We start from the raw sequence: 14,689 nt of genomic DNA, 5'->3' as shown, positions 1-14,689 counted from the left end.
ATATAAAATTGTTTAAAGAAAATAAAGTACATTTTGTCGTTCATTATGTAAGTTTGTCTTAAGCATATTTTCATCGTATTCTAAAACATATATTTTAATAACAAATTAGATAAAAATTAGATTTTAGAATAAATAAAATAAATTGTGAAATTATCCTCATTATAATAATTATATTAATATATTTACTCTAAAATTTATATTAAAAAAAATTAGCAATTTAAATTTTAGAGTAAAGATTAATATAATTATTTTGTTATTCGCATGTAATTTCATAATGTATTTTATTCATTCAATGTCTCATAATAGCCATAATACAAAGAAAATACATGATGCATTTTGTTTGCAATAGGCAACTCAAAAGAGGAAACTTAGAACATCAAACATAGTAGATAATTATTCATATGAACCATTATTAATACTGATAATAAATTATGATGTAGTAATAATATCAGTTATTTATGAGTCTGAAGTAACTGTAAATGTATACATGTAGGATATTTAAATATCAAAAAAGTATTGCGTTATTTGAAAATGTCTGATCACAACTTTGCATTATGAAGATAAAAAATCCGTTTAGCATAAAACGCAATATCTTGTTATGTGTCCATGTGCATTTATTTAAATACAAAAGTAATAAAATGTTCACGTAAATGTATTCATGTGTGTTGAAATTTTTTGTCACGTGTTTTCTCTTATTAAAAAAATAGACATAAAAACACAGAGATATGAAATAAATGAAATAAAAAATATAGAAATAATTTGTTGCTAAAAGGTCTTTTGAAAGTTTTGTTTTCTATTAATGTTTTGTGACTTCGTTGATTTCACATCTTAGTTCGTTCAGAGATTATCTTCGCTATTGCATAACAGCAAACTTATATTTTAAATGTTTATATTTAGAACATGTGTTTAAAATACGTTTTAAACATTATACTGATTTTAATGCACAAATGTGGTTTTTCCATATGTACGAGCTAAATTATGACCTCGGATAATCTGCAATTCATAAATCTTTTCTTTGCATAATAAGTTATTGGAAAAATACTATACCATACTAATATCTTGCCAGCGAGAAGTGACCCATCCATATCGAAACGATATCAATTTTATGATTTCGACGTCAATTGGATGTCGATTCGATAATAATTCCATTATCATTTCTTCCTGGGTTAAAAGTTACTTAAAATAATTTTGAAATAAAAATTCGTCTTGAATATATCAGTCTATATATACCATCGCGATAATGATACGATAACATGGAGGAAACTGATATGTTTTAATGTGTTGTGAATGTAACAGCGCTGTCAATCGTGTAACGCCGCCTTCTTAATATATATAAGCTACTAGCACTCGCACACATTGACAAGTAAAGCCAGGAAAGTGCAGCAGTATCAAGCAACAGTTTCTATCGAGCATTGCAGTGCATAACAACCTAATCACTCGTGAACTGCTATTATTTCCCGAAGAGTCAAGCGACTGATCGAGGGGATGGCTATGTCGGTACGTAATCTCGAACGCAATTTCTTGCGATCACTTTTTTTAGAATTATAATTTATAACTAACTTCTTGATATCTTTATTTTTAAAGGAACACGAGCGACTGTATACTCCAAGCGAATGGAGCAAACGGTATAAATCTGAGGAGCTGCTCGAGCGATTTTTTAAATTCTGCGAGGAAGGTAGGACAAACGCATAAATTATTCTCAACGAGAATTATACAGTTACGATAAGTCTTTGCGAGCTTCATTAAGATTTTTCTGATCTTACGATTACTACGTGCTGCAAGAATTCTTGAAAGGCGTGTCAGATGTATCATGTGATTGCTGAAGGTCTTTATTGTCGCAGTTACGGAAAAGGTTCGGAAAACTGTTGATTGCGAACTCAATGTGCCGTACGGTCCAACGGAGCGCGCAAAATACGACATATATGGTAGCGATTTACCTAAAGGTATGTATACAATTTAATTGAAGCGATTTGATAAATAGAAGTTAATTTCTAAGCATTAAACTTTCCTCAGAGATTATTTGAATTCTCTACAAAAAATTATTTCCATGACTTTTTATCCCATGTGTTCTATTCTTTATTTTATAATCGTGTTTTTCTATCGCAAAAGAAAGAAAAAAAGTTCATCAACTTATACAATTTACGTTAGAAAAGCAGTTATTTTAAACTTTAGTGTTTTCGAATAAAGTGGAATTTACTTCCAAGGTTGAAATAAGCATATACTTGCAAATTATATTTAGTATCTAGTCTGGTTTTAAATTACTTACTCAAGCAAAATAACGAGTTACAATAACGTCGAAATGTCATTAAAATAAATCGTGACCAAAAAGTGACTTTTAAAAATCATTTTGCAGTCATTTTGATATCGTGATAAATTTTGTTTTGCTTGGTATTCTTTCAATATATAAATAAGATATGTGTAATATATGTGTATAATATAGTTCGTTTAAAATTGAAATAAAGTATGATGAAATAAAGTATGTAAAAATCACATAAAGAAATTATTTCGGGAGCGAATATATTAACCCTTAAGGTACCATCATGGGTATTCTGTGTTCAATCGACATTTGTATTTATATGGAAGTTGTATTCATATGGAAGTTTCTCAAAATCTCAAAGAGTCCTCCACTTTTTATCCTTTTCCAACAAAGTTTGTGGGAAAGACCTACGTGCAGTAGGATGAGTTCAATTTTACTATAAATAACCGAGTTCATTTTTTAGTAGGATACCAATTCATTATGTTCTTTCTATGAAAAGTAAAATTTTGTAAAAATTGTTGCATTCTATTTGCATTCTAGATTAATATCTGAATGATTGTTTATGTTTAAAAAATATTTTTCTGAAAAAATTATTTAAAAAATACAAATTTGGAGCGCTTTATACAAGCAAGATATTTAATGTCTGCCTCTCTTGTGGAAGACATTATTTTTGCATCAAAATACAAAAAGAAATGCTTATTTTTTAGATAAAGATTTTTTCTATTTGTTCTTTATTAAAAATCACTCATTTTTACATATGCTTAAATAATTATACTTTTTAAAGAATTTAGAATTACCATGTATTTTTTTCAAAGCTTTACATCTAAACTAAGAAAATCATAGTCATTGTTTTATGGATGTATTATAAAAATTTATAATCTTTTAAATCAAATAACTCTTTTGCTTCCTAATTTGTGATTAATCTTGGATAATTAAATTATATACATTTTATTTTTTTCAAAATAAAATACAGACATTCGTTTTAAAACTTGAAAGCATGTTCATGAATTTTAAGAAAATTTTTGAACCATTTTAAATAGATGAAAAAGTGGTCGAATGTGAGATATTTACAATAATATCAAGAAGGTATCTTTCACATGGTACTCAAGGATTAATATTTCTATTTTACTGTATAATCATCTCGTGTCTTTTCAACGATCTGCATACATAAAGTATTAGATTGCGTTACTTCCTAGCGTGATGTTATTTTACCTTTTTAACCATCATATTAAAACAGTTAAAACAAAACATTAAAACAAAACTGTATTTCAGATGCACCAATATTTATATTTATCCATGGCGGTTATTGGCAGGAATTCAGCAAAGATCTCACTGGCTTCTCAGTACCTTTCTTTGTTGAAAATAACATCAAAGTAATTACAGTAGGATACGATTTGTGTCCGAATGGTAAGACAGTATAAAATTCTATTGAATTACATCGTTGTTTTCTTTGTTCTTGATTATTAGTTTACGTTATATCTACAATTTAAAACTTTAGAAAATCGTTATAAAACGTGTTGTATTACCTGAAAGAAATTGATTACGGAAATTTATGAAATTGAGTATTTCACAAAATTTAAACTTCTGACATTATGTTAGAAAAATTAAGATTGTTTTATTATTAAAATGATATAATGAATTGTGTATCGTTTTCTTATATTACAGTCAAACTTGGAGATATAGTAGCAGAGATAAAATCAGCGGTCGCGCAGATATTAAAATATGCGGCCAATTCAGGCTCCAAGTATGTTGCTCAATATGTATCTTAGTCTTCTGTTCATTACTAAAAAAAAAAAAATTTATATATGCAAACGTATAATGTACATAGATACGTGTGTATCGCTGGACATAGTGCTGGAGCGCATTTGGCCGCATGTCTGTTGCACGATGACAATTGGATCAATCGTATGACACAGCAAGGGTATTTTAAATTATTAAAAAAAATCATATTGATAAGCGGCATTTATAATTTAAAACCTATAGTTGATACCAGTTATGCAATAGCCCTGAATCTAACTGAGTAAGCATTTAATTTCATTTCAATGTATTCTCTTTTTAATTTTATATATATATGATTATATATGAATCGAGTATTTTCATACGGAACTATGCGTATATATACTTATGTATTATAACGACTGTAAATTGTTTCCAGCGAAGAAATTGAAACATTTAGTATTTCTACCCTTGATGAAGCAAAAGACCATCGTATCAGTGACTTAAAAGTTGTCGTAGCCGTAGGGGATTGCGATTCTCCAGTGTTTGTGGATGAAACGCGCCAATACGCCCAGGTATTTAATTAAATATTGGATTTATTTTTTATAACTGAACTAATACACATTCTTTATACTTAAAATAAAATACTCCAAAAATTTAGCAAAAATAAAAATAGAAATTTATTAAAATGATAAAAAACAAATTTATATTTTATGTCACTGCACAAATATGTATCAAACCAAGATTATATTGTTTTAGAAAATCATTTCCATTGTGGATAATGTGGAATATCTTTTGCTTAAAGACATCGACCACTTTGATATAGTGGAAAAACTTCTGGATCCGAACTACCATCTTGCTAAATTGATATTGAAGTGTCTTCAACCAGATGCAAACGTTCGTTAGATGACTTTACGAAGAGTTAAAGGAATTTTTTTTACAAGGAACTATATATGCATTATAAAATACATTTCAAATTTGATAGAAAATTTATTAATTATATTACTATATATTTTTATATGTACGACTTATAAATTAAAAATATATAGACAATCATATAAACATATTTAACATCACGATTGATCACCTTGCCACACATTATCTAGATCGATACTGTTTTTTGTGTAACAATGATCAAGAAGAATAGTCTTTGTTATATGTTCAAGTCATTTGGATTTTGACATCGGTGAACTCACATCCGTTTGCTTGGAGACGGACTGCACTGTCGGTTTCTGAGATACAATGTGATTTTTAGATATAAGGACTTTTCGGACTTTTACTACGTCGTTTCCTTTCAAAGGATCGTTTCTTATAATAATAGGACTTTGCATTTGGCTTTGTCGACTGGTAGTCGGAATGGTTCCAATTGGCAGTCGAAGTATAGGTCCAGAAATGTTACGTGCAGGTTCTATTATTTTACCCGTTTGCGGATTTATCTTTAAATAATTATTTGTAATATTTTGGACATTAATTATATTCTTATTATTTGAAGGTATAAACAGTGTATGTTTCACTATGGGAAGGACTTTGTTTCCAAGTTGTACAGTAGTATATTTAACAGCAGATGGTGGCTTGGTTGTTCCTTCATTAGTCAAATCAACTATTTCTTTAATTTGATTTGTTACCTTTGGCGTATTTTTTTGAGCGGTTTTATCTGTTTTGTGCTGATTGTCCTCCCAGGTCGTAGGTGGTTTAGCAAATGAACGACATCGCAATACAGGCTTCTTTTCTTGTCCTGATTCATCATTTAGCATATTCTCGATTGCTCCATCTATAGTCTCGGTTATTATCTCTGGTTCATACTCTATTATTTCTGCTGCATTTTCCACTGTCTCAGTTGTATCTCCCGTTATTGGCGTCACTGTATTCCCTCTTACCAGCTGTGGTGTATCTTCTGTTACTAGTTTTGTTGTAACCCTGTTTACTGTATCTGCTGCACCCTTGGTGGTCCTCTTTGTTGCAGGATCTGTTATCACTTTGGATACTTCTTTTGTTTTCATCTCTACAACATACATATAAAATACATGTTTATGATTCTTCTATTTTTGCTTAATTTTATATATCTTCAATTCTATTAATATATACACTACTTGTGCAGTTTGTCGTAGAAGTCACTGGTAGTGAGTCCTCTTGCATATTAATGACAACATTCTTCACAACACTGCTGTTGCACGGCTCATGTACCATATTCTTGCTATTCGTCTTATTCTCATTCGTTGATATTGCCGTATTATTCTCTCTCATAATAACTTTTACTTCAGTCGCGTTTTCACATTTCTCTTGTGAGGTATCTGCTGCAGTTTTATTTGAAATAACTTTATCTATAGAGTGACACGCATTTACTATATTTATATTATTCTTTTTTATAAGTAATCTATTTTCATTAACTGCTGTCTCTGTAGGTTTTTCGCTATTGTTACTTTTCTCGCTTGTTACAGATAAACAATCATTGATCTTATTTTCGTCATTTATACTATTTGTCTCTTTGACTTTGACTTTCTCTTTCTCTACCTCTACCTCCACTTCTACCTCTACCTCTACCTCTACCTCCTCCTCCTCCTCCTCCTCCTCTTCTTCCAGCTCCTCTTCATTCTCCTCCTCCTCCTCCTCCTCCTCCTCCTTCCTCCTCCTCCTCCTCCTTCTCTTCCTCATCCTCTTCTTCCTGGTCTGATAGCTCTTGTTGTAGCTTTGTATATTTTTTAAATACGGCAGCTAATCGTTTTTCACCCATAACACGATTGTTAGCTAATTTATTCGCTAAATTACTATCATGTAAAGCTGGATCTTCTTTATTATCAAGATACAAAGAAAAAGTGTCCCAATAATCGTTGTGCCTTGTACGTTGTAAATGTTCTCCAAGTTCCCTGAAAGCTTTCCGTGCTGCAATATGTTAATAACATATATAACATACATGTAATAATTAAATTCATAGCAAAATATATTGTACAAGTAAAAATCAAAAATAACTTAAAACTATGTCTCTTACCAATTTGTTTCTGTCTTTTTTTTTTTAATTGTAGATTTTGTTTCTCATTGCATCTCTCAACACATTCCAAGATGTCTCTATAATCAGGGAATATTAAATCATCTGTAAGAACGGTCTTTAAATTTCGTCTGTAATTATTTCGATTTCGTGCAATAATTTTAGAGTTAATAAAATTCGTTATTGCTTGATCCACAGCAACGATCTGAGTTACGTTTAAATGCTTAGGACGCAAATATGCACGTCCTGCATCAGCATTTTCTCCCGTTAGCTCACAAAGTTTATTGTACAACGTTACAATTCTTTTTTTATAGGCTCCGACTTTGAAATAATTACTATCTTTGCCCTGATCAAAATCAACTTCCTGTTCTTCCAATCTTTTAATTTTTACTTCACATTTTCTCATAGCGCGCAATAGCGCTTTAATTTTTATTTCCTTTCTTTCATTATCATCTTCATTATCAGTCTTGGTATTATCCTCGTTATCGTCCTCATTATCATCACCATCATTATCATCCAATTTTATTGCATTATTAATTGGATTATTATTATCCGATTTTATATTATTAACTGATACATTATTTGTAGCATAAGAAGTGGAAGGAACTGCATCATAGATTTCATTATTTTGCAAAGATTGGGAGTTCTTTATTCTCTTTCTTTCAATTTCATGTTTCATTTCATTCATTACTTCTCTTATATGTACATATACTTCTTTGTTGTTATTCATAATAGCATTGCGCTTTTCATTTAAAAGCGTGATAAAATTTTCTGATGTCACATAAATTGGATCCAATTTTTCATAACGTCTTTTTAATTTACTGATAATTGTATTCATCGATATGTTATCACCTTCTGGGCACTTTTGTTGACATAAACTTATAAACCGAGGAAAGACGTCCTGTGGAATATATGATATCTTTTTCTTTTCTTTTACAATCAATTGTGTGTTTTCAGTTGTTTCTTGCTTCTTGTTTAGTTGTACATGACAATCACTTTTAATAAGACGTATCTGAGGCACACGACATAAATCAATTTTCTTATTTGTCACCTTGACTGTATCTTGATTAGAAAATTTTACTTTTTTTTCTTTATTATTAGCTATCTTTTCCTCATCTATGTGTACTATTTTTCGTTTCAAATGTTTCTCTTCAATTTTTTCATTTTTACTGCTTACAGTTTCTGTTTTTGCAGAAACAAGGGTTTCTTTACTAATCTCTGCAAAATTAGCCACAGGTTTATCCGTTTTGTTTTCCTGCAACAATAAGTTTCTGAATTATTATTTCAATTTTATATAAAATAATTTTCCCTTATAACAAAAAAGTTACAGTACATAACAATATATTTATAAAAGTGTGACAAATTGTAATATCACTGTGAGATTATCAAAAGATTAAATAAATATCATTGTTGTCTTGACATTATGATAATTCATTATTATGTTACAGCAATGTCATAGCAAGGTGCAATTTTTATCATAGTTACATAATGGCAATATTACATTGTGACAAAATAGATAATATATCATCATAATTTTGCTATGATATAACTGTAACTTTTCTTGCTGTGGGAAAATTATTATAATAAATTTTTATTTTTTTAACTCTTAAGATACCATTATGAGTATGGTGTCCAATTTTTATCCATGGAAATTCTTCGAAATTTCAAAGGTAGTTAAATTATATTGCATTTTTCCCCAAAATAAAGTATTGTTCTAGATATATGTTCTAGAAATTTGAAAGTATGTTCATGAATTCTTTTAACCACTTTATATAGATGAAAAAGTGGTCGAGTGACCCAAATACAATTGGTATGATGGTACTAAAAACGTACCTTCTTTTCATTTTTTTTGTCTTCTGATTGGAGGATCTATGTGTCTTCAACCTTACTTTTGTATTATATGACATAGGATGCTAGTTTGGGTACCCAAACCAATCTTTAAAAAAAATGTATATAACATAGGAACTCTTGTTCTTATTTTTTTTGTTCTCTTTAATCTATTAAGTGTACCGCACAAAGCTATCAAATTCTATTAAAATGTCTTAATCAAGTGTATCACTTTTAAACCATTAATTTGTAATATTATCTAGCATGCACACTAATTTTTCAATAAACCAGAAAAATATGTAGTTGAGAGTTGAGTTCGAACCCTATGGAATTATAGTCTACCATTCAGCATAATACAGTAACACACTGTCCCTCTTTTTCACATGGTACTTTAAGAGTTAACGTTTATTTCTACAAATGCAGATTAACTTTAATCCTAGTTTAACTCATTCACTACCTTTTTTTAATTTATATAAGTGGAAATAGATCAATAGTAAATTTATATCTAAATTCAAATTAAAGTTAATCTCAAGTGATAACATGGGTATGTAAATTTAGTAAATGATTTTTGAATACTTATTTCAACGAGATCAAGGCAAACACAATTGTTCCATTTATAAATAGCAAAGTGTCACAAGTTAGTATTTTTGAAGCAAGAGAAAGTAAATTGACCTTAAAGACTAGTATATTTTTGTGGAAAATATGCTATAGGTTTGTTAACATAAAAGTGTCACAACTCGACAAAGAAAAATTGTATATTACATTAGGGTTGTTGTACTCAAATTTTGAAACACACAACACAATTTTACAAAATATGTTATAACTAAATATATGTTATAACTATATAATATACAAAAAAAATACCATTAGTATCCTAATTAAAATTATTACAATTACTCATCATCTTAATTAAAACATTACATTGCAATTACAATATGAAATTTCAAAAATGCTGTCCTATAATGTTGTTAATTTTGAGATGTGTCACTTCTATCACCGGAGTGAAATATATTATTAGAGGTTTTGTCAAACCTTTTGCGAGTCAAACTCATCGTCGGAAGAAATACAGATGATTTCAGTTTCCATCGTTTCGTTCGAAATTGATTAAGTGCTACCTCCAAGCAAATCCAGAACTCAATGCCTTTCGAAATGTCCTGAGCGATTTCCTGTCAAATAGCGACATATTACCAATAACGTACAACTATTAACCAATTACCGATTAAATTCCGAAACATTCACAAGTCGTGCAATAACATCACGTTAAACATCTTTATCCGACTGAGAAGACATTTGACGTTTCAACACTTTCCACGAATGTGTGCGTACTTTGTAAAATACTCCGAAAGAGATTCGTGCGCGGACGGGCATTTTCGGCTTATTGAAAATAGTAACTTTAAGCGCGCTGAACCTTATCTACAAAAGCAGAAAGGCAGCTTCATTACTTGCCTTCCTTCCAGTTATGTTGCTCGTCTCGTAGATGATTCGTTCAGAAGGTACGGACCCAAGCATGGGTCCGCAAAAGCTTAAGTCTCGACTGATAGTTGATGCTCGATCGAGAAAAATAACTGGGTATCTGAACCAATCTTTAGTCTCAATTTTTATGACAAAAAAACCAAAGAAACAGAAAACGCTTTACATAGAAATTTTACAGTACTTTTACCTTTATATCCGAATATAAAGACTGGAACGTTATTAATGTATACATATGTACTATTATTGGTTGGGTGTTAGGGAAATTCAATCCCCACGGATGGTACTCGTGCATAAGAAAACAAGAGAACAAAGGGAATGTTCATATATAACGGTCGTATATAATGGTTGAAAAAAAAACAATAGAAAAGCTAAAGGTTTATTTAGATGGGTTTGCGTAAACAATGACGCATCACTTTGAAGAAAACATCAATATGGCGTCTGCGTTCACAAGTATGATTGGTCAATTTCTTACGTTAGGTAATAACATAAGACTATCTAAACCAACCTTAATACAAATTAAAAAAAGACCACAATATAGAGTGCATTAGTGTTGGCCCTCTTTAGTAGGTCACTAAAAACACACATTTTTTTTCATGAGTTTTAGAACGCACATGCGCAGATTTCTATGCAAAGCCGTCAACAGCGCACTCTACATTAAATACTTCCCTATAACATATCAATTCTGGGGGACATTCACGTAACTTTTTCCCTAGGATAGAAAGGTGAAAAGTGAAATTTCTAACCATAGGCTTGTTTTCTATTTCTGGGGGTCGATCATGAAACTTTTTCGCTAAGGCGGAAATGTGAAAAGTAAAAAATTTTTCCATTAACTTCAATGTTAAAGATTTTCACTTTTCACGTTTTCGCCCTAGGGAAAAAGTTTTATGATCGACCCCCTGCACTAGACTGCATTGGAACTTCCCTTTTTGTTTTCGCTAACCTTCAAATATATATTTTTTTCATTTTAAGTGAACACTAATAACGTTTTTCATTGGAAAAACTAGTGCGCACGGAGTGCGCACTCGTCGCTGGCGATTGACGCACCGTCTTTATGCGCATTGAAACGTTCAAACGCTATAAGGGCCACTTGCACCAACGCCGATTAACTTAATCGCTGATTAGTCTATCGGAATTGACCAATCGTATTTGTCGTTAAGTAAAAACGATTAATCGGCGTTGGTGAAAGTGGCCCTAATTCAGGGAGTTCAGGAACAGAAAACAAACGGCATTAGCTTGGATCTTCATGCAGACATCGGCGCTTTGACACCAAGCGTTGATTGGTGAAAAATGGGTGGTGGAATAAATAGTACTAGCTTTATTAGTTTTTCACCAATCAGCACTCAGTGTCAAAGTCCCAATGTCTGTATGAAGATCCAGCCACAGTATAAGAAAGAACAGTAGGTCGAGGGTGACACTCTTTTGGACACAGCACGATTGGACACCAACCAATCATCTTGACTTATCTAACCAAACCAACGGAAAAACTCTAGGCATCGGCCGCTGTGAGTGGTGGTGTCCAATCGTGCGGTGTCCAATCGTGCGCACCCCGTAGGTCGACTCGGTGTCGGCACCTTTGATGTGATGACTACAAAATCGCCATGTTGCTGGTTGTGCGTGGATTCAATAGCGTTTGCAAGCGCAATGATTTAACTTAACCTGAGTCGGGTTAATGACGCCATATGCTGGAATCGTTCAATCAGAACTTAACCGCCATATTGCTGGTTGTGCAATTTGGTCATGCGCGAAAGATAACTTTCGCCGTGCTTTATGACGGAGTCGACCTACTGTTCTTTCTTATACTGTGGCCAAACTTAAGATTGAGCCATTGAACTATACTCTAACTGGAATGGGCACTGCCATATAACGTCCGTAAGCGGAAAACGTGATAGAAATAGCATGATGCGAGGGGTCACCTCTCTTTTTCTAAGCGTTCTCTGCGCATGTGTTAGCATTCACCTTACATTCCTACTCAAAAGTTAAATTTCTTCTTTGTTTTCATGTTGATACAGCATGTAACGGAATTCGTGGTAACAAGGAAGAAATTAACTTTTACTTAAAAAGTTACTTAAATACTTAAAAAAATATATTACAATTTTGCTTTTGTTTTATTTATGTATGTCACTCAAGTTGCTCGTTTATCTATTCTCATGTGCCGGTACTGCAAAACTTTCTAACGTGACTGTACTGATAAAGAGAGGTGGCCCTTCGAAACGGCTCTCTCTCGTCACGTTTTCTGGTGGCTAGTGCCCATTCCAGTTAGAGTATAGTTCAATGGATTGAACTATACTGTGTTTTGCAGTGTCGCTCTGTGTCTCTCTGGGTGCTTTCCAACAAGAAAAGCTGCGTTCAGATTCTCCACCCGGTGAGTGATCTCTGGGTGACTGGGTAAATGGACGGAGCTAATGAAAAGCTCCCTAGTGGTTTATGGAATCTGAACGCACTCTCAAACATTGGGTGTTTAGCAAATAACACTGAGAAATAGTAACATAAATATCTCAGATTCAGAATAAATTACATAATAAATTAAGATAAACAATAAAGATAATACATAAATATTTTACTATGAATATTTTTATCAATATAACTAAAGTAGATGAAAATTAAATGTTAGTAGAATAGGACGAATCAATTTGAACAATAAAAATAAATTTTTATTTTAACAAATTAGATGAAGATATATATTGCGCATATCATCTATTATATGTATAGGCTTGTTTTCTATTCCTGCACTAGACTGCACTGGAACGTTCCTTCTTGTTTTTACTAACTTTCAAATATATATCTATTTCACTTTAAGTGCACACTAATTCAGGGAGTTCAGGAACAGAAAACAAACAGTATATTTTATTAGTATCAGAAAATATTTAATAATACTAAAAATCTTTAACATACTAATCTCAAATATAAATATTTATATAACGGTTTTGTGAGACTGTAGATCAAGAAACCTTACATTAATAGAATAAAAGATTAATATTTATTAATCTGTAATTACATAAACAGAATAATAAACAAAACGTTTAAACTTTTCTTGGTTATTAACGTTTTTCTTTATTATATTGATACATTTTAATTTTTATTTACTATAATATTTTAAATTAAATTTATTTTTTTATTTTAAATTTATTTTAAATATACGAGCTTTATCACAAATATATAGAAATTTTTATAGCGATACATTTGGAACGCACCTTTACGTCACCCACCCGTTTCACCCAGCTCAAGGACCCATGTGGTTTTTCCACTCTCTCGGGATAGACAGAGTGATAAAGTGAACGACCCACCTAATGTCCGGTAGGGGCACTCTAAAGGAATCTGAACGCTCTTTAGGTGCCTGGGTGCATTCGGGTGGGGAATCTGAACGCAGCCAAACACAGGCGACACTGTGTAATGCTGTGTAATACAGTGTCTACATTGGTGCTTTCCAACTATGACACAGAGAGACACAGAGCGACACTGCAAAACACAGCTCAATCTTAAGTTTGGCCGTGTCAGCCATCAATAGTGCCAACACATCGGGCAAATAAATTATTTTTTCAAGTGTGGTACTGGTACATTTTAGTCATGTTCAGTCATATTTTATCGCCTTAACATACAAAATTAAAATTATAGTTTAAACCTTTCATTTCTTTACATGCTACATCTTTAAATTAGCACAATGGACTTATATTTTTACTAAAAATGTTTTCGTGTTCGAAAATAACGTATCGGACCCAGAATTCTTAGATAGTAATCAATATTCATTATTTTTATTTAAAGAATTGTATAAGCCTAAGAAACAATGCATTCGTTGATTATTAATTATTCATACGTATTTTATCGGATTAATTTGCAAGTTTATTTTTTTGTCGGCATTGTAAAGAAGTTATTCCTACATTGGATAATGTAAAATTTCTTCTTTAACGGGTCTGGATTTTCTACGGATAGATTTCTGATTCAATTCGAATCTGTGTTTTTTTACTAACTCAGTCATTTACGCACTCTAGTGACCGTGTTTGGTAACTTATCTGTTCCATTTAGACTGCACAACTGTGTTACACTGTAGGTTTGTTTTCTGTTCCTGCACTAGACTGCACTGGAACGTTCCTTCTTGCTTTCGCTAACTTTGAAACATCTATCTATTTCATTTTAAGTGTACACTTATTTAGAGAGTTCAGGAACAGAAAACAAACGGAGTGTCGCTTGTGTCTCTTGTTGGAAAGCACCTTAATTCAGGGAGTTCAGGAACAGAAAACAAACGGTTTAAAGGGGAATTCACATCTTGGTAAAAAAGCAGAAAGCAGAGAATCAATCAGAACTTGCGCTGGTAGTATATAGTTTCAATATTCTGCTACAGACTGTATGTATGTAGAGTGGTGTTCATTATAGTTGCGACACTTTTTCTTTGATGGTTTTTGGAATGTAAACTTGTTAATCGGCAAACGTGATTAGAT

At 31.7% G+C, this 14,689-nt stretch overlaps 2 protein-coding genes across 2 annotated transcripts; one reads left to right on the top strand and one right to left on the bottom strand.

Annotated features, from left to right (window-relative positions):
* The first annotated feature begins 923 nt into the window (after positions 1-923).
* On the top strand, positions 924-5,039 carry LOC105202049 (kynurenine formamidase). The gene is made up of 8 exons (XM_026132490.2): positions 924-1,497; positions 1,585-1,675; positions 1,842-1,943; positions 3,530-3,664; positions 3,923-4,001; positions 4,086-4,277; positions 4,413-4,548; positions 4,733-5,039. Exons 1-8 carry the CDS (start codon positions 1,486-1,488, stop codon positions 4,877-4,879), a joined length of 894 nt encoding a protein of 297 aa, XP_025988275.1. The 5' UTR covers positions 924-1,485; the 3' UTR covers positions 4,880-5,039.
* On the bottom strand, positions 4,944-10,103 carry LOC105202122 (FK506-binding protein 5). Its single transcript, XM_026132485.2, is given in 5 exon segments — positions 4,944-5,975; positions 6,064-6,622; positions 6,624-6,853; positions 6,960-8,211; positions 9,816-10,103. Coding segments are annotated over 5 exon segments (2,931 nt in total). The 5' UTR covers positions 9,870-10,103; the 3' UTR covers positions 4,944-5,139.
* Positions 10,104-14,689: the final 4,586 nt, after the last annotated feature.

Source organism: Solenopsis invicta, chromosome 1, assembly GCF_016802725.1.
Source record: "Solenopsis invicta isolate M01_SB chromosome 1, UNIL_Sinv_3.0, whole genome shotgun sequence".
Taxonomy (NCBI): domain Eukaryota; kingdom Metazoa; phylum Arthropoda; class Insecta; order Hymenoptera; family Formicidae; genus Solenopsis; species Solenopsis invicta.
This window is presented reverse-complemented; position numbering and strand designations above follow the sequence as displayed.